The sequence below is a fragment of the Crocuta crocuta genome, unplaced genomic scaffold (genome assembly GCF_008692635.1).
Source record: "Crocuta crocuta isolate KB4526 unplaced genomic scaffold, BGI_CrCroc_1.0 scaffold91-1, whole genome shotgun sequence".
Classification (NCBI taxonomy): domain Eukaryota; kingdom Metazoa; phylum Chordata; class Mammalia; order Carnivora; family Hyaenidae; genus Crocuta; species Crocuta crocuta.
Genome location: NW_027551575.1, coordinates 1,118,271 through 1,143,740, shown reverse-complemented (window position 1 = coordinate 1,143,740; position 25,470 = coordinate 1,118,271). Strand labels below are relative to the sequence as shown.

Here is a 25,470-nt window from a genome sequence, read left to right as displayed (position 1 = left end):
TTTTTTTATTAAACAATGATCAGCATAATAATGATAGGTAACATTAGTGAATGTCAACATTTGCTGTAAATATCAGATAATGTGCTAAATGTTTTACATGTGTTATTTCACATCATACTCAAAACAATACTATGAGATAGTCAGCATTATTACACAAAAGAAACATTTAGAAAGGTTAAGTATTTTGATCAAGGTCTTTGGGCCAGCAAATGAATCAGAAAGTGAATCTAAACTACACTAATCAAAAAACGCTATGCCACATTGTTGTAAATTACTTTTCCTTCATTCCATGAAGTAATGATCACAGTGCATTCTAATACAAGTGAGCACTGGGTACTTGGAGGCATCTAAGCTAGACTAAAGGAGTTGAAGAGAGGTTGTGCCTGAGATGAACCCTGAAAGCTGAGAAGCAGCTAGGACAGGAAGGAGAGGAGTATTCCAAAGGAAAGGCTGGCATTTGTGCAGCAGAATGGAAGAGCAAGAGAACAAGGTATTTTTCAAGACCTGCGAGGAGTTCAGTATGGACAAAGAAAAAATGGGAAAGTGGCAAGACATAAAGCTGGTAAGTTAGCAGATACAACTTATGAAGGCTTTTGCACAAGAGGCGAAAGCATTCGGTTTTAATAACCTTTAAGTATCAAGGAAACAATGAAAGACTTCCACTGGGATAGAAATTTGGGACAAGTTAGAATGTTAGAGTAATTAAATGGAGTAATCACGAGGGCTCAGAGTGAGGCAGGAAGAGAAGACAGACATGAGGGGGGAAAAAAAAGGAAGAATTAAGGGGATGTCTAATAGATTTAATAGGTGGGATAAGGGACAGGGTAGAATAAGTGATAGAGTCCCAGTTTCAGACATTGGTAATAGTGAATGATAGTACCAGTAATTAAAACAGTCAACACTGGAATGGCTACTATAAATTTTTTGTTCTTTTATTGTGCCAAAAGCTGTTTCTCTGTAAATTTTCCCTGCAAGTACTTGTTATGTTCTCTAAGGCAATGGTTTCCAGAGTAAAGTTCACACACCTCAAGAAGCCTGCAAAATAATCCATTAAGGTATGAGAAGAAAACATGAGAATTTCTATTTTTAATCTCATTTTTATTAAAAAAATAAGAAATTAACCTTTAATTAAATATAGGTTCACAATTGTATGTACAGAAGATATAAGTAATAATACATCTACTAGACATATATATATATCTTTTTAAAATTAAAAAAAAATTTTTTTCAATGTTTATTTAGTTTTGAGAGACAGAGAGCAGGAGTGGGAGGGAGCAGAGAGAGACAGAGACACAGATTCTAAAGCAGGCTCCCGGCTCTGCACTGTCAGCACAGAGCCTGATGCAGGGCTTAAACCCATGAACAATGAGATCATGACCTGAGCCGAAGTTGGATGCTTAACCGACTGAGTTACCCAGCTGCTTCTATCTTTTTAAATTAAATTTTATTTTTTTAATATTCCAAGTAAAAATTTCTTGACTTTCTCAGAATCCTTATACATTTAATACTGCTTATAATTTATCACAAGAATTATTTCCCAGAAATGTTACTCACAGCTAGACTGAAAAAGTGTTTGCAAAATGTGACAATTATTTTTATACACCACATTACAAAACAAAAGCAGCAAAAGCTATTGAGGTAGGTCCAGAACCTTTAGTCAGAATGGGGAAGAGGAAGAGAAGTATCTCTGAAGAAGCAGAATATCTAATTCCCAGATCAAAAGTAAAGAAAATTACTCAAAGACAACATTAAAAATTAAGTTTCAGGGCCACTGCTGTGGCTCAGTCAGTTAAGTTTCCGACACTTGATTTTGGCTCAGGTCTTATAGTTTTTGAGTTTGAGCCCTGGATTGGGCTCTGTGCTGACAGTGTGGAACCTGCTTGGTATTCTCTCTCTTCCTTTCTCTTTCTGCCCCTCTCCTGCTCTCTCTCTTAAAATAAATAAACTTTAAAAAATTAAAGTAAAAAACTAAAAAATAAGCTCAGAATTTTCTGAAGAAAACAAACATATTTACAACCTTAAGGTTAAAATATGATTAAATTTTTCTTATTTAACTTATGTCTTTTTTCTTGATATTTATTTCTAAGATTTAGAAGTATCTACTGAAGAGCAAAAGGATAATGGAGATGTAAAAGATGAGTCCCTCTTAAGAGCAAAAGGGAAGCATAAGAAAACACATATTTTCCCAAAGGATAAAAAATACAGATTCAAAGGGGTACAAGCACTCCAATGTTTACAGCAGGATTACCAACAATAGCCTAACTATGGAGAGAGCCCAAATGTCCATCGACTGATGAATGGATAAAGATGTGGTACACACACACACACACACACACACACACACACACACACACACTGGAATATTACTGGAATATTATTCAGCCATCAAAAAGAATGAAATCTTGCCATTTGCAATGACACAGATGGAGCTAGAATGTATTATGCTAAGCGAGATAAGTCAGTCAGAAAAAGACAAATACCATATAATTTCACTCATATGTGGAACTCAAGAAACAAAATAGATATGAGGAGAGGGGGAGGAAGAGGAGAGAGGGAAACAAACCATAAGAGACTCTTAACAATTGAGAACAAAGTCAGGGTTGATGGAGGGAGATGAGTGGGAGATGGATTAGATGGGTGATGGGTACTAAAAAGGGGACTTGCTATGATGAGCACTGGGTGTTGTATGTAAGTGATGAATTATCGAATTCTACTCCTGAAATCAGTATTGTATTCTATGTTAACTGACTAAAAAATAATATGCATACATGAAAAAACATAAAGAGAAGCATAAAATGGGAAAGGAGGTTATACTGTTAAGAGTACCATCAAAGTCAGTCAATTGTTCAAATTCTGTGGTTGCTAATGGACACAATCTATACATATCTTTTAAAAACTAAGAAAGGTCCTAATAAGGCAACATCATACAAAAATATAGTTATTTATGGTATACCTACTATTTAACAGTTATAGTACTACTTTTTGACATTCTTCCGGTATCCTTAAAATTACTGTTTAGGTACATAATAACCTTTCTCTACAAGATGGAGACCCTGAAACTCTGACCACAGTCCTTTATAATGTCACCTTAAGTAAACTGACTAATGTCCCAAGTTACTAAATAGCAGGACTGGAATTGGTTTCCAGTTCTGTTGGACAGCACTTTAAATATTTAAAAACAGTGTTTCCCCTGAGAATTACTTTTCCTGGGACCAATGTCCCCAATGTCCCCAGTTGTCCTCCGAAGGCGAGTCATCTTTTACTTAGATCAAGTCAATTTTAAAATGTATGACATTCTAAACACACTATTCATGAAATGGACTTTCTGACAAAAACCCATAAGGTATGAGTATCATCTTCAAGGAGAGAAAAATGGAATAAAGTCACATTAATATATATAATATATATATGCTAATATATATATATACATATACACACACTCAATACCATTTATACTTATCACATTCACCTTTGATGCACATGCCAACCTACCTTTCCAAAGTGACCCTGTCACTTCACTCAAAGGCTTTTTAATGGCTTTCCATTTTGCCCAGAGAAAAAGCCTAAGCCCTTACAAAGGCCAACAAGTCTATATCCTCTGGTACCTATTTCTTCTGTTCCTCATCTCCTATTCTACTCCCCCTTGCTTCCTCTATTTCAGTACAAGAGCCTCTTAGATGTTCCCTGGGTATCCCAAGCATACTTATGCTTCACAGTCTTTGTATTTTTTTTCCTTCCCCAGCCTGGAATGCTCTCCATCCCAGTTATCTGAGGGCTCACTCCTTCATTTCCTTCAGGCCAAATGCCATCATCTTCTGAGTGAGACATACCCTGACTGTCCTATGTAAAACTACAACTCCAACCTCCCAATATTTTCTATGCTACTTTCCTCGCTTTGCTTTTCTACATAGCACTTGCTACACCTAAAGTATATTTTATCCATCCATCTATTTATTGAGGGATAGTTGCATGTTTCTCTTCCTCTCCTTAGATTTTAAGTTCCTTGAGGATAGGACTTTCCTCTGTTTTGTCTCCTGCTGTATAATACTGCCTGGTAAATAAGTGCTTAATATTTATTAAACAAATAAATTGAGAAAAGAAAGGTATGACCTGATTAGAAACATGGTACCAGTATAATGAATGGAAGATTTTAAGTTAAACTTTGAAATGCCTGAGTTTCTAGTCTGAGATATGATGGAGAAGCAGAAGCACTTCCTGAAGTACGCGAGAGATTAGCAATCTAGTAATCTAGTATAAGCAATTTTGACCTTATTGTTAAATTATAATAATAAAAGTGGTACTTAGAGTATCGGAAAGGGAATTAGCTAGAAAGGATGATTAAGAAATTTGGGATGAGCACTGGGTGCTATATGGAAATCAACTTGATAATAAACTATAAAAGAAAAATAAAAAAGAAAGAAATATGAAATGGGGCACTTGGTTGGCTCAGTTGGAAGAGCGTGTGATTCTTGATCTTGGGGTCATGAGTTTGAGCCCCATGTTGGGTGTAAAGATTACTTAAATTAATAAATGACCTCAAAATTAAAAAAAAAAGGGAGAAAGGAATATGATTAATATCAATACCTACCTTAAAGCATTAAATAAGTGTTTTAAGAGGTTTGGTAATTCATTGTTGAAGTAAGAGTGGAATCTAGAGTCAAGTTCAGTTGCTTTTCAGCTGTTTTAATTCACACTAGTTATGGATCTATTTATGTCTCATTTTCTCATGTGTAAAATGGAATTATAACAGTAATTCCTTTCATAATATTGATGTGATGATTAAGTAAAACTGTATATGCTTTAGCACATATATTAAATGTTAACTTTTTTTTTTTTTCTAGGAGAGAGAGAGAGAGAGACACAGTGTGAACAGGGGAGGGTCAGAGAGAGAGGGAGATACAGACTCTGAAATAGGCTCCAGGCTCTGAGACGGCAGTCAGCACAGAGCCTGAGGTGGGGCTCGAACACCCGAACCGCGAGATCATGACCTAAGTGAAAGTCAGACGCTTAACTGACTAAGCCACCCAGGCGCCCCTTAAATGTTAACTTTTATTAGTACTATATCTGACATATAAGCTCTTAATAAATATTGGCTATTACTATTACCACCAAATTACAAATTTATTAGCTTATTCTGAAAGTTAATAAACCACAGGTATACCTGGTAAGACCCATAACATAAATTTAAAAGACTGTTAGAAATTAAATACCAATTAAGAATCTAGCATATTGAAAACATATTTATTCTAATATTAAAGTACTAAATGTTCTGGTACTATAACATTCATTTTAGACTCTGTTTACAGCTCATATATAGTATAAAATTTGACTATTTAACTTATAAGTTTAATTTATATCACTTGTTTTCAATCTTTTCTCCTCCAACACACCTGAGAGATATGGAATACTCCCATTATGCACAGTGGGAGTGTGATAGGGTGTTATTAGTTCACATAATGGAAAAATATAAAAAGAAAGCGGTGATTCAGAGATAAGAAAAGAGTTAAATCTACATAAGAACACTAAGTGTATGTCACAGATCTGTTTTCTAAATTTATATTCAAAAGGTTGGAGATACTTAAAACCTCTTACTAGTGTGTTTTCTCCATTGGAACTATTCCAGAGCCTCATTCGATTGTCCGTACCAACAGTAAGGAGGTGAAGCCCATCACTTGTAAAACATAAGCCATTAACTTTCCCATTATGAGCAGTGTTGGCTGCAATGAAAAATACAATTCAGTTCATCTGTTCTTGTATTCAGTACACAGTTAATGCTTGATGATACAGTTATATAAACATATTATTATAGGACAACTCTCTGAATTACTTAAAATATGCAAGTTGATTATATTTAAAATTATTCATCCTGTGTATTATTTGAGTAAAATAAGCTATATAAATTAAAACTACAAAAATAGAGAAAGAGAGGAAAACCAAAAAGAAAAAAATCTTGCCAAATATAATTTTTCTTAAGAGAGTAAGCTATGCTATCAAAATCAATTAAATGCATAGCCTGACATTAAAATTTTAAATTAAATACCTTTCATTTTCCTAAAAATACTAATTCTAATTTTAATCTAAAAATCATTCCATGGATTATTAAAAACCAATAATACTGGTATTTACTATTAAAAATACTTTTAAAAAATGTTTTATTTATTTTTGGAAGAGAGAGAGAGAGAAATAGAGAAAGAATGCAAGTGGGGAGGGACAGAGAGAGAGAGGGAGATACAGACTCCAAAGCAGGCTCCAGGCTATGAGCTGTCTGCACAGAGCCCGATATTGGGCTTTAACTCATGAGCCAAAAGATCATGACCTGAGCCGAAGTCGGACATTCAACTGACTGAGCCACCTAGGCACACCCTGATTTTTTAAATATATGTTTTATTTGTGAGAGAGAGAGAGAGAAAGAGAGAACACAAGCAGCGGAGGGGCAGAGAGAGAGGGAGACACAGAATCTAAAACAGGTTCCAGGCTCTGAGCTGTCAGCCCAGAGCCCAGTGCAGGGCTCGAACACACGAATGATGAGATCATGAGCTAAGCCAAAGTTGGGATGCTTAACCAACTGAGCCACCCAGGTGCTCGTAAAAAAAATAAAAAAAACCCCAAAAAACAAAAAACAAAAAACTTTAATAGGGAAAGAATAACTGTTCTAGTTTCAGTAAAAATTTGTATTGCTTTCAAAATGAGCAACTTTGAAAAACCATAATTCTCAATAGTGTCATTAATTTAATTAAAAAGATTATTAAAACAATCATCAAATTGTATATAGTTCATTCTAAGATTTTTCTGGTCTGGAACTGATTCTGAATCAGAATTTTATCCCATAAAGAAATTAAATTCTATTGTAAAAATGCAACTGAGGTACTTTGTCACCTGGATAGCAGCTGACACATTTAACACAACTTGCACATTTTATTCTCATACAATGGCCATAAAATGTTACTATTCTTTCAATTTACTGTAGCTTCCTAAGTGCCACTGAATTTGTTGACCTCACTGGAGGAAAAGAAAGTAACAATTCAGAAAAGTTTCTGTGTTTGAAAATTTAGGAGCAGATGAAATGTCCTGCTTCTTTGTATCTTGAAGATACAAATTATGTATCATAATTTAGTTATGTACATTTAGAAACTGATTTACCACGAATCGACTTTTGACTTTTTTCTAAATCATAAGATTTGTAATTTGTCAATAGACATTAATTAGTTTCAATTCATAATTTTCAATATAAAAATACTATCATTGGCATGTTTCTACAGTAATGTATTATTACCTGATTCAACAGCTTGTGACTTTTTTCCATTATGCTGATCAAGAGTAAATAAACATCCTGATGCTCTTCTGACATCCCATAATTTTACTCTGCTGTCAGCACTAAGAAGAAATAAATGTTACACTGACATATACAGGTAGGACAGTGACTGTACTCTTCACCTCGCCTTTCCAGTATTATGGCGCACAGGTCTCAGTATATTGGTGCAAATATATTTGCACATTTAGGTTGCTGTATTTTGTCTTTGCATCTAATATTCAAAGTCAATAGTAGCAAAAAGCAGTGAAAACCATAGCAAAAAAAAAGGTAACATATTTTTAGATCACAAAGACCGAATTATGCTGGTTTTTATCAACACGTTTCTCCTCTAAAACTGGACAGCTTTGGAGTCCGTTCCTTGGCAATTTTGTCACTACATCCTTTCTATTGTTCATTATTCAAATGTTTTCTAGACAATCAAGTAGGTAACTAATTTTACTTTTAAGAATTCATTTGGCATGAATTTGGTGTTTTCTTTTTTATGAAAAAATTAAGGTGGATAATGACAATATATTTATGTTTGTATTCCAATACTCAAATCTATCTCTGCCACATATTCAGGAACTAAATTTAATGTCTCTTAGAAATCAGACACTTATATTTATTTTATCTCAAGCAAGTGGTAAGAAGACAGGCAAAATACCATCATCACACATCAATTTCAGCTTCTTTTAAAGATCTGTATTTCTATTTTTTTAAGTTTATTTATTTATTTATTTTGAAAGAGAGAGAGACAGAGAGACAGAGAGTGCACCAGCAGGAGACGGTAGAGAGAGAGGGAGGGAGAGAGAGAAAGAATCCCATGAAGGCTCTGCACTGTCAGTGTGGAGCCTGATAATGGGACCTGAATTCACAAACTGAGAAATCAGGACCTGAACCAAGATCAAGAATCAGACTCTGAACCAAGTGAGCCCCCCAGGTGCCCCATCAATTTCAGCTTCTAAACTACTCCTAAGGAAAATATAAATCAGTTTAACTGATGCTCTCATGTTCTCAAAAGAGACCTCAACAACATTCTAACCCATTGGGTTTATCCAGACCCCTTTAAATAGAAAAAAAGCAATACAATGCATTTTATAGGGACACTTGAGTGGCTCAGTCAGTTAGGTGTCCGACTCTTGATTGCAGCTCAGGTCATGACTTCATGGATCAAGCCCCATATCGGGCTCTGAGCTGACAGGATGGAGTCTGCTTGGAATTCTCTTCCTCTTTTTCTCTCTCAGAATAAATAAATAAACTTAAAAAAATCCCAATACATTTTTAAAGCCTATTTCTAATTTATAAATCTTTTTTTACATAGAAACAGGGCTTATCTCTTCCTTGATTCTTTTCATAGATCACCATCAAACCTAGCTAATTAGAATAGTAAGCAAAAAGCTAGCATTTCCCATTCTCAAAATGGTTTTCTTTCTTTTTAGCTGGAGAACGTCTGCAATGGGATGAGGGTGAGAATTTAACTATTTTCTGAAGTAGATAAAATTTGGACATATCTGGTTCCTACCACTGATTATCAGGTCCATTCTCATCCTGATTCAAATTCCTGGTGTACTCTGAGAATTGAAAGCCTTTTTCTTAGCTTCCCTACGAGCTGAGGAAAACCAAATTAGGCATAAACAACAGAAATCAGCCCTTGGATGGACCCACAGCCAGCACCTAGCTCCCCACCTTCACACCTCATTAGCCAGCCTACTTAACAGCTACATTCTAGACTTGTTCTACTTCAGAAAGCATAGAAATCAATATCATATTATGCAAACTATTAACAGTCTCTGGGGACTAAACTGCTTGGCACAGGGTAGGCAGTCATTAAATATTATCAAAATTAATAAATGTTGAATCAGATTCTAAGTAATTCTGTATTAAAGGAAATGAATATAAATGCTACTATTCAAAAATTAATAGTCTTATACTTTTGTAGAAAAAATGACACAACACAGTTGTTTTACAGGTAGTACTAGTACATTTGCACTGCTACAGAGATTCTCTTATTTTCTCTTTTAAAAGGTAAGCACCTTCAAGTTAGTGATGTAAAGGAAGATTTCTTATGGGGATATGACATAAAAATTCAACTATTTTAAGGACCTAATTAACAACTAAATATTCATCATATATAAATAGTGTTTTCAAAATCTTATCATTATTTTTTTAACTTCAAAACCAAATAACTTGCATGTTACCTTGCAGTTGCCAAGACATATTCACAACGTGGTGACCAGGAAACCGCCAATATTTCTTGTCTGTGACCTGTAAACACAATCGTATGAAAAGTCTTGTAAAACTTGAAAAATAAACAGCTACAGTGTAATTAAATATGTCTGATTTTGAAGAAAGTAAAGATTACTATTAAAATTATGTTGATATGATTATTACTTTTTCACATTTATAATAATCTATGTTTAAATATTAATACGAAGTCTGTGGGGGCATTTCTCACACATGGTCTTATTATAAAAGGCCTGGTTTTGATTTGGAAAGGTGAGAGCAAGACAGTATTTCTTTTTTAATACAGCTGATAGATTAGAAAGTAAATGTATCAATAAATGATAGATCTCAAGCTCATTTACTTATATTTACAACAAAAAACTACTGCAACAAACCATACAAGATAAACATTCTAGAGAATAAAAATGCTTTCTAACTTTTCAGAAACTTGTAATAGGAAAAGTTTTTCAAATTCATGATTGTAAAAAGCATTTGTGTAAAAAGTTTTTTCTAGAAAGTACAGGTGATAAGTTCATAGGATAACTTAAGCATTTTAATTCACTTTTGCCTAAATGGACTATTCAAACTAGATATTTGCATCTACCTTACATTATTGAAGATTCATTATAAATGTAAAGCAAATGCTATCCATCTCACCAAGTTCTCTTGATATATTATGTTTCCAGAGATGCATAAAAATATGTATTTCTGAGTTATATACCATCTTTTCATTGTTTAGTCTAATACTGATAAAAGTAGGAAAAATATTTAAATTAATATATCTTAACCAAAATATTATTTCACTGCCTTTTTCTAAAATAATTGCAGTGAGGGGAAAAAAGGTACCTAAATATTAGGAATGTTTAGTTAACCAGAACAATATTAGAAAATGTTCTTAAGAAAAATATACCAATGTAAGTTTCAAATAGAATTTTCTTTTTAAATGTAGAAATGAGGTTTTCAGCTAGTCTTTCCATATCCTTTGAGCTTACCCTATGGCCATTGTTTATATAAATGTCTCCTCAATAGTTCAGTTTTATAAGAATAATGCACAGAAGGATCTTTATTTCCTTGTTGACTTTTAACAACTAGCACAAAATACATCAGTCATGTCAGTGACAAAGAATACATTGTTAGTAATGTTTCTTTTTATTGAATGGTTTACTCAAAGTAGTTGTTGTTTCAAATAAAAAAAATACCCTGTAAAATGTGGGAACAGGATCCAGACTTTAAGTCACATAGTTGTACTTTGGGCCCTCTAGTACCAACTGTAAAAACAAAAACAAAAATGGTTTAAGATAATTTTATTATAAGTCATCACCAAAAGGAAATAAGAAACTACTGTTACGAATCATGACATTTTCACTGCATCCATGTAGAAATCTAAAAAAAGTATGCTAAAAATATACTTCAAATCATTTTAATGCTTATAATTAGAAAATTTAATTGCCGTTATACCTTAGTACTAAAAGAACCCTATTTTTGTGTTATTTTTCAACACTTAATTTTGAAGTAATTATAGATTCATAAGAAGTGGCAAAGACAGTACAGAAAGAGCCTGTGTACCCATCACCCATGTTGTTCTAATGGTTGTTACATGAGGTAACTATACTACAATATTAAAACCAGGAAATTTGTATTTTTACAACGTGTATGCATAATCCTAGGCTATTTTATTATATCAGATAATTTTTAATACCTTAACTTTTCCATACCAATGATATGTTTCCAATCAGAAACTCTGGACACAGACTGAGTGGACCTCAAAGACAAGTTAGTGTCCAACTCTTCTTCACAGACGAGACAGCTAACTGGCATCTCGAGGTAATGTTCATGTGGTGCCACACAAATAATAGAATCATAGGGGGCTGGTATCTGATACCAGGAAAACATTTTTTCTTCCTCACACATGAGAATTCTTGTTGCATGTGCTTTCATAAAAATGGATGTTTAATTTGAACAACAGTCTTGAGTAAAGGAAATAATTTCCATTTTTACACTGTGTTGAACTGAAAAAGTTGCCAAATTTTGTTCATGTAAAATCTTTGAAACTTTCGTGGGTGAAAAGTAACTCCTTAGAAAACAGAAATGTGCTTTCTTAATCTTTGAATCCTAGCCACTAGCACAGTGCCCAACTTACACAATAACTGTAAAAGTGAATGTAAATAATCACATATACTTAACTTTTTTTTTTAAAGAATTGTGATATTCGTCTGGGTTAAAATGTCAAATCAGAACTAGGTATTAGAAGGGAGCAAGTTTCAATACATCAAAAAGCAAAAATGTACAGGTACAAACCTGCTACCAAACAGTGCTTGGTGGCGACTGGAGACATATGATGACTATAAACTGTTTCTTCAAAATTAAATATATCTGCAGTCTGATAATCAAAAGACATTTAAAATGTGTAAGTTCTAATTATAACCACAAAAGCAGCTGACTTTCTATTTACTTATCCCTAGACTGTCAGCAATTTTTAAATGACTGTTAGCAACTTATCTGACTTAAACATAGGAACATGATACCCTCAAAAGCCTGTTCATTTAAAATCCTCTGGTTTTATAACACTCTTGTCCCTTTAGTGAGAAAAATAGTTTTTCTCTAGTAAATTCCAGATGTTAAGAAAAGACAGCCATTGGCTCCACCATATTCTTGTCCACGCCATTCTGGGGAACTTCACCATGTACACAGGTGTTCTAGCCAGGGCTCTGCCTGCCAACCTCACACCTCAGACACCCTCATCACCTAGATTTGCTCTTCCTTTGAAATCATACATTTCATGTATGTTACTTATGACCACAATCTTCCATCATTTTCAGCTTTGTTTTTTCCAACTACTTCTAAGACATCCAAATAAAACCCAGAACTCCTTAAAGTTCCTCTCCCCCCCATCCCCACCCCTTCTTCAACTTGGATTCTAAGGTTCAATACTTCAACTGCCAATATCTTCAACTTCTACACTGGATGACTCCGAATGTTTGCTTTTGCTGAAACTGTATCCAGGATGATCTACACCAGAGGTCAGCAAACTTCTTCTGTAATGGGCAGACTGTAAATATTTTAGGATTTAAGAACTACTACTCATTTCTGTCATTTCCAACTACTCATTTCTGTCACTGTAGTGTCAAAACAGCCACAGACAACAAATAAGCCTATGTGTTCTCCAATAACACTTTATTTTACAAAAAGAGGCCATGAGTCCAGATCTGGCCTATGGGCTGCTTAGTAAGCTGACCTATGCTCTACCCAAGAGAAGAGAATCTTTTTGTAGGGCAAACTAGCATCACTATAAAAGATCATTCACCTCAACTGGGCTTTCAGTATTGACTGCCAGTCCTATTATATTTCACTACTATTCTTTGCAATATTCACAGCTCTTTCAAACTTCTCCATTCCCCACAAACATGGCCACTTGGTCAGTCGTAATTGGCAATCTGACCTTTCATTACCAAGAGAAAACAGGAAATCATTCAATGAGAATTCTCTTAGTATCTTATCAACAAACCTACAAACACATTTGCTTCCATTTAACCTTCTTTCTTCATTCCTATTATGGAAAAGCCATCCTCCTAATATTTAAAGTTACTATCCCTACCTATGTTCAGATCCCCCTTAGCACTGTCAGAAATCTCACTCTAGGGGCTCCTGGGTGGCTCATTCAGTTAGGCGTCTGACTTCAGCTCAGGACATGATCTCACAGTTTGTGGGTTTGAGCCCTGCGTCGGGCTCTGTGCTGACAGCTAGCTCAGAGCCTGGAGCCTGCTTCAGATTCTATATCTCCCTCTCTCTCTGACCCTCCTCTGCTCATGCTGTCTCTCTCAGAAATAAATTAAAAAAAAAAAAAAAAAAAGAAATCTCACTCTATACATTATCTCTTCTATCTCCAAGATATCTATAAACTCTCCTTTCTTACTGGCTCAGTCTCATCAGAATTTAAAAATGTTCATGATTCTTTTTTTAAATGTATAAAATGTCTAAATGTTTACTTTTGGGAAAGAAATGAGAGAAAGGAAGGAGAGATGGAGCAGGAGAGGGGCAAAGAGAGAGGGTCACAGAGGATCCGAAATGGGCTCCATGCCAACAGCAGATAGCCCAATGCAGGGCTCGAACTCACAAACTAATAGATCATGACCTGAGCCAAAGTACGACGCTCAACCAACTGAGCCACCCAGATGCCCACATGATTCTTCTTAAGAGTAAGAGAGCAAAACAAAAACCTTTCATTCTATATTCCTCCTAGTTAATCTTCTTCAAATCCACATTTTGGCCATCAGTGATTTCTTATCTCCCACATATCTCTCAACTCCGTGCAATCTTATTTTTATCTCCACTACTCCAATTCACACTACTCTTCCAATATCACTGATACCTACTGTCATCAAGCATAGCCTTCATCTTACCTAACCTGTCAGTAACATGCAAAACAGCTGAATACTCCAGGTTCCTTAAAACAATCTCTTCCACTGGCTTCCAGGATATCATACAGTCCTGATTTTCCTCTTACATTCTCTCTGGCTACTCCTCTTCATTGTCTTTTGCAGGCTTTGTTTGTTCCTTTTCCCATCTTATTAATCTTGGTCTTCCTCAGGGTTTTGTTCTACATATTCTTCTCTTCAACTGCCACTTATTTGGTAGTGACACAAGTCTATATTTTCAGTGTAGATTACTTTCCTAAGTAGCAGGTATGTATAGTGTAATCCCTGGATTATCTTCATTTGGATTTCCTGTGAATCCTTCAAATCTAACAAATCTAAAATTGAACTCAACACCCCCCAACCTTTATCTGAGTAAATAACAATATAATCTCCCCAAGTGCTCTAGTTAGTGAACCTGATGACCATTCTTTTTTAAATAACAGCTCTATTGAGCTATAACTGACATACCATACAATTCAATCATTCAAAGTGTGTACTTCAGCAGTCTTTAGTACATTGAAAGAGTTATGCAACCATCACCAAAATCAATTTTAGAGTATTTTTATCACCTGAAAAAGAAAACCCATTCCCATCAGCAGGCACTCCCCATTTCTCCCTACCATCTGCCCTAGAAAACCACTAATCTACTTTCTGTCTCTCGAGATTAGCCTATTTCCTGACATTTCAAAGAGATGGAATTATATAATACGTGGTCTTCTGCAGTCTTTCATTTAATGTAATGTTCTCTTTTTTCTTACTTTTTTCATTTCTTTTAGTATAAATGCTTTCTTTTTTCTTTCTCTTTTCATTTAGCATGATGTTGTTACGGTTCATCCACACTATAGCATATTATCAGTACTTCACTTCTTTTTATTGCTGAATAATATTCCATTTTATGGCTACCACTCATCAGTTGATGTACATTTTATTTGTTTTCACTTTTTGGTTATTTTGAATACAAATTCACTGTTCATGGGTTCAAGCCTTGCATTGGGCTCTGTGCTCACAGCTCAGAGCCTGGAGCCTGCTTCAGATTCTGTGTCTCCCTCTCTCTCTACCCCTCCCCCACCTGTGGTCTGTTTGTCTCAAAAATAAGTAAATATTGATTTTTTTAAATGAATGAGATTCTTGAATATATTCAACAGTATTTATTCAATTGTTACATGTTAGAACTGCAGTTTCAGTTGGCAAGCTAAATAAACACTGTCTGTGCCCTATTCCAAGGAGCTTCAGTTCAGCAAGAAAAACAAAGCGTTAAGCAAGAATGAACAGTAAAGTACAAAAGGGACTATAATAATGTAAGTGTACAGTGTTTTAGTAGGGCCACCTAACCTGTGGAGAATTCAGGGAAGTCTTTCCAGAGCCATCTGGCTTTTCATGGAGATGAAAGGTGAGTAGAAACTGGCCAACTCCATGGAAGGAGGATGAGATTTCTAGTCGAGGGAACAGCATGAAGAAACTCTTTGGGGCACAGTAAACATGATATTTTATAAACTAAAATTCTGATGCTCAGTATGACTGGAGTGCCAAAGGACACGTTATCTCTGGCCAGAGATAAAGCCAGAAAGGTAGGCAGTGTCTGTATCATGAGGGGCTAAGGGACCTTATAAATATTATTAAGTAGGCTGAATATTTTCCCAGGAAAAAGTAAGCTTTTAAAGAGCCTAAGCAATGGCAAAAAATGAAAAATCCAATTGGCATTTTAGATATGCTGCCAATAGGTTAGAAGGTGGCAAGAGGAGGGTCAAAGAGACCAGGTAGGAGGTTGCAGTAATCCAGGCAGGAGTCAGTAGATCCTGGCTTGACTAGAGTAATGGCAATAGGATAAATAGAGATGAGAGGTTATTTACAGAGAATTGACAGAAACTGCAAGTTGATTAGCTATCAGGAGTAGTGAAAAATCAAGAATGGCCTTCAGGGAAATGCAAATCAAAACCACAATGAAATAACCATTTCAAAGTCTTAGAATTGATGAAATCAAAAAGAGACAAGTGCTGCTGAAATCAAAAATAACAAGTGATGAGTAGGATGTGGATAAACTGAAACCCTCATAAATTACTGTTGGGAATGTAAAATGGTAATGCTGTTGTGGAAAGTTTCTCAAGGGTTAAACATAGATTTAGCATATAAGCCATCAATTCCACTCTCTGGAAAACTTAAGTGCACATAAAACTTGCACATTATGAACAGTTGTTTGTAGTGGCACCCCAGAATTTTATTCATTTTTAAAGAACATGGCCTGGATACTGACATCTGTATTTTCTGATTTATGTTCCATTATGCAAAATTCTAAGAAAATAAGAATGAGAAAAAGCTGTTCTCTATCCTAAAGTCTGTTATAGAGAAGACTCTAGAGAAGATATCCCTTTAAGCCATATTATATGCTCAAGCTAGAAAACACACTTATGGAAAATTCAGATGAAGGAAAGCTATGATAGGTATGTAATTAGTGACAGGAATAGAGGATGTGGAAAAGGACAGTCATGACTTCCTTATTTTTCTTTGTACCTAACAAGAATTTATTTGTACAAGAATTTATTTCTGATTGAATACTGTCAAAATTCTTGTCAATAAAATGCTTTGTCTAGTTCAGATACAATTATGAATTCATGAAATATTATTTTGAGTTGGCAAAAACATTTACATCCTAAAGTCAATGCTAATGAAAGAAAATGCAAATGCATGGCTTATTAATTTTAAAGCCATACTGTTAACTGAAGTGTAACAAACATACAGAAAAGTATACAGATCCTAAGTGTACAGTTCAATGAATTTTCAGAAAGTAACCACCACCTGCATTATAAGGTAGAATATTATGAACATTACATTACTAACACCCCTAGAGGTCTCTCTAGACTCCCTTTCAACCCTGAACAAGAAAGACAACCACCATACAAACCTCTATCACTCTAGATTAGTTTTGTCTATTTTTGAATATGATATATATATACATTAGGCACTCTTCTGTGTCTGGTTATTTTGTCCAATGTTTTGTAAAATTCAAACACATACAAGTGAGTGTTCCCTTGTCAACGCTGGACAGTTTTCCAATGTAAAATTGGCCAGATTTCACTGGACTATTAAAGGATATTTGGGTTATTTCCAGGTTTTGGTTATCATAAACTGTGCTGCTATGCACATTCTTGTAAATGTCCCTTGGTGAACATATGCATGAATTTATATACTCAAAATTATATCTTTTGGGTAACAAGATCCACATATTTGGCTTCATATGATAACAAATATGTGTACCAACTGTAATCTTATCAGCAATAGATATACTTGTTATTGTTATCAGACCCTTTAACATTAGCCATTCTGGAGGGTATAAAGAGGTATCTCATTGTGGATTTAGTTAAAATACCCAGGTGCTCAACTAATAAAGACAAATGCATTTATTTATTGGCTATTTAGATATCCTCTTGTTTGAAGTGTCTATTCTAATGTTTTACCTAGTTTTTTAATTGGGCTTTTAGTCTTTTTTTTTGCAGATTTAAAAAATATAATTTGTATATGTCTTTTTTAAGATATATGCATGTGTCAGATATATCATCTCCTCCTACTCCATTGTTTATTTTTTTACTCTTAATGTTTTTTGATCAGTAGAGCTTCCTAATCTTAATGTAGTTGAATTTATCAATTTATCTCTTTTTGGTTTAAACTTTCTGTGTTTTTATCTATCTTGAGTCATGAAGATATTTTCCATAAGGTTTATTATTATTATTATTATTTTTACACCCATCATCTATCTGAAATTGGTAGATTTCTTTTCTCTGTGTTTGTGGTGTAAGGGTCAAGATTAATTTTTTTATAGATACCTACCTGATCCAGCACAATTTACGGAAAAGGCCATCATGTTCCCAATGCACACAGTGTTACCTGTGTCATAAAACAAATGACTGCTTTCTTAGATACGGGCTTCTTTTAGGATGGAGACTTGGCCTTTTTGGCTGGGGGTGGCGTGATGATGGCTTCCAACTTCCATTTGGATCCTCGTTTCTTTGCTAGAAACTCCGGGTGGATGTTTGGTAACATGCTCTCACTGGCTATGGTGACTCCTTTTAGCAGCTGATTTAGCTCTTCATCATTGACATCAAGTCAAATACATGGGTGTGTTTCTTGATTATCCTGTTCCACTGTTTGTTTTTGTTTTTCACTTGTACTGATCTCATACCAACTTAATTAGTGTAATTAATTTATGGTTAAGTCTTAGCTAGTCACCTCCATAAAAGAATCTGTGAATATTTTGATTAGAAGTACAATGATTCTATAGATCATTATGGGTAAAACTGGTATCTTTACAATACTGAGCCTTCTAATTCTTTTTTTTAATGTTTATTATTTTTGAAAGAGGGAGAGTAAGCAAGCAGGGGAGGAGCAGAGAAAGAGGGAGAGAAAGAATCCAAAACAGGCTCCAAGCTGTCAGCACAGGCCTTGAAGCAGGCTCGAACTTATAAACCACAAGATCATGACCTGAGCTGAAATGAAGAGTTGGACACTTCACCGAATAAGCCATACTGGTGCCTCTGAGGCTTCGAATTCTTGAATATGGCATATCCCATCATTTATTTAAATCTTAATTTCTGTCACTAATATTCTCCTGTGTTCTATGTGGTGCTGAGTGATCTTGAACACTTTTCAATTTTTTACTAGGTATATGATGATTTTTGATGCAATGGTCATTGATAATACTTTTGAAATTTCCTAATTCTTTGTGCCTAAAATACAACTGAGCTTATATCCAGCAGCTTTGCTAAATTTACTCATATTAATAATTGGCTAGAGATTCTTTTGGATTTTCTATGCTCATATTCATGCCATCTGTGAATGACAGTTTAAATTTTTTTTATTTCTTTCCTTTGCCTTATTGCACTGCCCAGGACTTCCAGTATAATGTTGAATGCAGGGGATAACAGAGATAACTCAAAGGGAAAGCTTTCAATAACTTACTAACAAATCTGATGTTTGCTATAGGTGTGTTTTTTAAAGTAGATACCCTTTACTAATTTAAGAAATTTGTACATTAAGAATTTTTAAAGAATCAAGTGTACTGACTTTTATTATAAAGTATGATTTTTTCCCCCAACAAACTAAATATAGAGGCAAGGTACCTCAACATAATAAAGAATACACACACACACACACACACACACACACACACACACACACACACGACCGCAAGCTAACATTATGCTCAGCAATGAAAAACTGCATTTCCCTCTAAGATCAGGAACAAGACAAGGATGCCCAATCTCACTACTTTTATTCAACATAGTATTAGAAGTCCTAGTCAGGGTGATGAAACAAGAAAACTAAGCACAGAGAAGTGCCTGGGTGGCTCATTTGGTTGAGCACCCAATCTTGATTTCAGCTCAGGTCATGATCTCACAGTTTGTGGGATCAAGCGCCACACTGGGCGCTGCACTGACAGCAGACAGTCTGCCTGGGATTCTCTTTCTCCCTCTCTTTCTTTCTGCCTTTCCTCCTCTTGCACATGTGCACACACGCACGCTCTTTCTCTCTCAAAATAAATTTTAAAAAAAAGGAAAGAAAAAAAAGCACAGAAATTGGAAAGGAAGATTTTAAATTGTCTCCATTTGTAGATGACATGATAATATGTATAGAAAACCCTGAAGACTCCACTGAAAAACTCTTTGAACTAATAAATTCAGTAAAGTTTCAGGATATACAATCAATATATAAAAATCTGTCATGTTCCTATGGATCAATAATGAACTATCAGAAAAAGAGATTAAGAAAGTAATCCCATTTATATCTGCATCAAAAAGAATAGAATACCTAGAAATAAATTTAATTAAGGAGGTTAAAGATACATATACTGTAAACTATCAGATACTGATCAAAGAAACTGAAGATGCAAATAAATGAAAGGATATTCCATGCTCAAGAGTTGGAAGAATAAACATTGTTAAAATGTCTATACTACTCAAAGTAATCTGCAGATTAAGTACCAGTCCTATCAAAATTCCAAGAGCATTTTTACAGAAATAGAAAAAAAAAAAATCTTAAAATTTGTATGAAACCACAAAACCCCAAATAGCAAAAGCAATCTTAAAAAAAAAGAAAAAAAAAAGCTAAAGGTATCATACTTCCTGATTTCAAACTATTTTACAAAGTACAGTAATCAAAACAGAATGGTACTGGCATAAAAAGAGACACACCAATCAAGAGAACAGAATAGCCCAGAAATAAACCCCCACATACATGGTCAATTAATTTATAAAAGAGGAGCCAAGAACCAAAAATGAGGAAAGGAGAGTCTCTTCAGGAAATAGTATTGAGAAAACTACACAGTAATAGGCCAAAGAGTAAAACTGGACCCCTCTTTTATACCATACACAAAAATAAACTCAAAATAGGTTAAAGACTTGAATATAAGACCTGAAACCATGAAACTCCTATAGGAAAAGAAAGGCAGTAAGCTCCATGACATTAGTCTTTGGGAGATGATCTTTTGGATTTGACTCCAAAAACAAAGGCGACAAAAGCAAAAATAAACAGGTATAACTATATATCAAAGAAAAAGTCTTCTGTGCAGCAAAGAAAACCATCAACAGGACGAAAAGACAACCTTCTGAATGAAAGAAAAGATTTGCAAATCATATATCTGATAGGGAGTTAATATGCAAAATATGTAAAGAACTCATAGAACTCAATAGTCAAAAAACCCACACACAATCCAATTTAAAAATGGGCAGAGGAAGTGAATAGGCATTTTTCCAAAGAAGACATACAAACAGTCAACAGGTACATGGAAAAGTGCTCAATATAACTAGTCATCAGGGAAATGCAATTCAAAACCACAGTGAACTAGCAAACTTGTTAAAATGGCTAATATTAAAAAGACAAGAGATAACAAGGGCTGGTGAGGATGTGGAGATTAGAGAACTCTTGTGCAATGTTGGTGGGAATGTGAATTAGAACAGCCACTATGAAAAACAGTATGGAGGTTTCTCAAAAAATTAAAAACAGAACTATGGTAGGATCCACCAACCCCTAGGTATATATCTGAGGGAAATGAAATCACTTTTTTGAGGAGGTATCTTAATCCCCATGTTCATTGCACTATTATTTTATTTATTGATTTGTATTTATTATAGCCATGTCATAGAACCAATCTAAGTGTCCATTTGTGTATGGAGGGATAATGAAGATGTGGAATTTTTATACAAGGGAGTATTATTCAGCCACCAGAAAGGAGAAAATCTAACCGTTTATGACAAACATGGAAAGACATTATGCTAAGAGGGAGTATCTTAGACATTATGTCTAAGAAGGAATGATGCTAAGTGAAACAAGTTACAGAATGACAATTATTGTATGCTATCACTTAATATGTGAAATCTACAAAAGCGGAACTCACAGAAATAGAATCAAGTGGTGGTTACCAAGGTGGGGGGGGTGCAAAATGTGGAGATATTGGTTACAAGATACAAATGTCAGACAATTAAGAAAAGAAAAAGGTTGCACAAGTAAAGAGACTTGAGGCAGGGAATATAATACAATCAAGATGTGATCAGAAGACAAAAGATCAATTTAGAGACAACAAATAATTTAGGCTGAAAAGAGGAAGAAGCTAAGGTTGAGGGAGTAGGGGTTGAGGTTAGAGAGAACTTAAAGCGCCAGGCCGAACAGAGACAATGGAAACCCCTTGTGGGTTTAAGTAGAGACACAGTGAAACCACATTATAATAAGGTTAATTCTGGGGTAGAACTTACCATGAAAAATATGGGAAGCAATGTATTGTGTTGGGATACCACTTAGAAGTTTTGAGTAGTAGTCTAGATGTACAGTGTTAGTAAGAGAAATAGAAAAAAAAATATGAGAGAGTCTGAAGAAAAAATTGCTAAGATTTGAAGAGTACATGGATATGAGGAGTGATCATGTTCAGTTTGACATTGTTATATTTGAGGAGATTATCCCACATTAAGAGAGGTTCAGTAGACAAATAGAGAAATGTGAGACCAGAGCTCAGAAAAAAGATTAGAACTAGAAATATAAATTCAACCACATATCACAAAAGCTATTTTTAATTGTCTATCATTACTTAGTATCTACCTTTACTAAGCAATATTAGTAACTTTCTTTTCCTTTAAGGTTTTAGGTCAATAGAAGATAAATCCGATTTTCTTCCTTGAATCACTAGACAATAGTTTTCAAATAATGAAGATGATAATAATAGTTCATGTTTTCTGCTAACCGCTGTTCTGGGTATACACATATCAATATATTTACAATCATTCTATAAAGTAAAATCACTACCCCCATTTACAGATTCTCCTTCAACCTATAGAGCTATTTAGAAAGGTTTTAATGTACTCACTTGTAAGGTATTTGTATCCCACACTTTCAGAGTTTTATCAAATGAGCTTGATGTGAACATGCCAGTGTCATGAGGATACCACTGTACAGTCTCCACACTATATTTGTGAACATCAGGATGGTTTCTACAAAACAGCAATCAAACTTTAGGAATACTTGACTTCTGTGAGTTTCAAAACTGATATTAACAAGTAGCAGTCTCGAGTAGGACAATATGAATGACCAAACCTAGATCACAGGCCTACAGACCAGCTGTCCAACGAAGAAGAATGTCCAGGCACCTCTACTTTCAGTCTTCTCTAGTGTAATGTGGAGGCCTGCTTCCCACTGAGGCTTATAAAAGGGGAACTTCTATTTCTGTGCTTGAACCCAGAGGAATTAGCTACACTGGACCTCTTCCTGGAGGAGGCAGTGATTTTTCTTTACTGGAAGAGATACCTATACTGGTTTTGGATTTGCTTTTCTCAAATACTGCTTTATTAGTACTATGATTCTTAGAATTGTTGAATGCCTCACATAGATCCAGGGTATCCGACACACTACTGCTTCTGATCAAGTAACTTACTCAATGACCTAAGAATGCAGTTGGTAGATGTCCATGGCAGCAATGACCCATAGAAGCATGCTCTGTTGAAGACTTAAGTTAGATATCAGCTACAATACACCATTTTATGAGGGTGATATATTAAAGAATGCAGTATATGCTCTGAACCAGTGATCAATACAGTATATGTGTCACTTTACTAACTCTTAATTCATACGAACTGGCTGTTAAGTAACACTTTTTAGACAATGACAGAAATTTGAACTCCAAGAGGATATTTAATACTAGGAATTATTGTGTGAGATAACAGTATCATGACTACATTTATACGCTTCATATTTTAGAGATATAAACAATTATAGATGAGGAGGGCCTGGGTAGCTCAGTCAGTTCAGCATCCAACTTCAGCTCAGGTCATGATCCTGCAGTTCGAGAGTTCAAGCCCCGTGTTGAGCTCTCTGCAGACAAACTTAGAGCCTGGCCCACTTCCGATTCTGTGTCTCCCTCTCTCTCTGCCCTCCCCTGCTTGTGCTCTCTCTTTCTCTTGCTATCAAAAATAAAAAAAATAGACAATTATGAATGCTTCCGAGATTTGTTTCAAAATAATATCCAGTGGGTGGATAAGGATAGAGATGATTCATTATGATTCATAACCAGATTCGTTATGACTGATAGCTGGTTAAGTTAGATGATAGGTACCTAGTTCATATTCATATACTGTTCTTTTCTTTTGTATATGCTAGAAATCTCCCATAACAAAATTAACAAACAAAAGTTAACAGAAGACTACTGCAATCTTACGCAGACAGGACATCATGACTTCTGATTCCTTAAGATGAAGGTTTGAATAACAATACAGGGTAAAGGATCTTAAGCACCTGAATGAATGAGAGCATGAAGGAGGAAAGCCTTTAAGTGTTAGATCTGACTTCGAGAAAGCTGCAAAAATACAAGGACTGAAGTGTCTATCCATAATTCCTTTCTATGTCATGTATAATTTACATATTTTAACTAATTTTCCTTTTCTTTCCTCTCTCTTACTTCCATTATTATATAGAAGTTAACTATAAAGTGAGTCCACAGGTTGCATAATTTGATAAATGATCATGTGAAACTAGTGGAAAAATGGACATTATCTTGAACTGAAGCTGGATATGGTAAGTAGACTGAGGATCTATCACCTTTTGGGAAAGAGATGATTATATTCTGGTTGTATAGTAGATACTTGACTTTTTGGCTGTTTAGTGGATAGCTGGAACTTTTTAAAAAGTTGGATCCAAACTCTTCCTATCTGGGGGACATCTCCTTTGTTTTATTGCCTTGGTTACAGAAAGCTAGGGACTGCAGACATTCTCTTTCCCTCTCCCTTGGCAGTAATGGCATGGACACATATCCGAAGCTTCGTCAAACCTAACTGGGACTTTAAAATTCCAGCTAGTAATGCAAAACCCAGGGATATTTAACAATTATTCATAGTTGTGGAATTAAGAGTCTGTGTTGGTGACATGTAGCAGAAGACAAATTAAACTGTTCCTGTGGTGTCATCTCGACTGTTTTCTCTGCCTTAGTCCCACTTACCTTCTGCTCATTTTTCAGTGACTCTACCACCTTCCTACAAGTCACATGAGATTCTAAATATCTTTCCAATAAATTTCTGCTTAAAATAAGCAGAATTGATTTCTATTTGCTACTAAAAATTTTGATGTATGCCAAGATTTTCCAGTTATAGTAAAACAAATCTTTAATGCAATGATTATAAATAACAGCTCATTTACATTTTAAATTTAACTTTTAAAATAGGTCAGAATATTATATTATTATCTTATTATGTACTTGTTATTCTCATTCACATTTAATGGATACACACATTAAGTAACACAAAAATAAATATCAAGAGTCTGAGCCACATTAACTTAATAAAAATCCTTAGTAAAAATTATTTTGTACAGTTAGATTATAAAGTCTTCCGGTATAAAATGCTACTTTAACTCATTTTGTAAATATGCTCACTATATGCCCATTTACATTAAAAGTTATTCTTTTAAGGGCAGAGACTGAATCCAAGAAGAATGTGATGGTAAAACAAAAGACTGACACATAAAGCATTTACTTGACTTTATATACCAGAAAGTTGATCACAGTTCCTCAGGAATAATATTAGATACGTGTGGTATATATGAAAATACTATTTTAATATATTACAAATTAAATAAAGTTAAAATGTTAGCTAAGAGAAAATAAATGAGTTAATATGACTATCTCACATTTTAGAATTTGGGTTTTGCTTTGTTTTTGTTAAGAGTGGAGTGAGAGCATAAAATGGTGTAAATGGCCACTTAGAAACCAAGTTTCAGACTATCTGAGGTGTTATCTATACCAAGCGAGCCTATAACTATGTTTTTACAGAGTAGCTTTACAGTTTTTAACATGCTTCCTAAAAGATAGTAAGTACACAGGTATAATTATCTTAAAAAAATAATCTGAAGTTCAGAGAGATAGTTTCCCAAATCTTTATTTCCAAAGTTAAGTACCAGAGCCAAGAAATAATCATAAATATCCTCCCAAATATTGGATGGACTTATGTACCTACTCAAGTGCTTTGGGAACAGCATTAATACAGAGTCGTTGTTGACATTACTGTTCATGAAGTTTTT

The 25,470-nt window shown here is 34.6% G+C and overlaps 1 protein-coding gene across 3 annotated transcripts in view; it reads right to left on the bottom strand.

The window, feature by feature from the left end:
- Positions 1-25,470, bottom strand: part of ERCC8 (ERCC excision repair 8, CSA ubiquitin ligase complex subunit) — a 53,418-nt gene that overhangs the window by 14,766 nt on the left and 13,182 nt on the right. For all 3 annotated transcript variants that reach the window (XM_077751437.1, XM_077751436.1, XM_077751438.1), the window contains 6 exons: positions 22,274-22,397; positions 11,813-11,894; positions 10,714-10,782; positions 9,490-9,556; positions 7,274-7,374; positions 5,593-5,717 (listed from right to left, as the gene is read on the bottom strand). In XM_077751437.1, the coding sequence (XP_077607563.1) occupies positions 5,593-5,717; positions 7,274-7,374; positions 9,490-9,556; positions 10,714-10,782; positions 11,813-11,894; positions 22,274-22,397 (568 nt within the window). The remainder of the gene's footprint in view (positions 1-5,592; positions 5,718-7,273; positions 7,375-9,489; positions 9,557-10,713; positions 10,783-11,812; positions 11,895-22,273; positions 22,398-25,470) is intronic.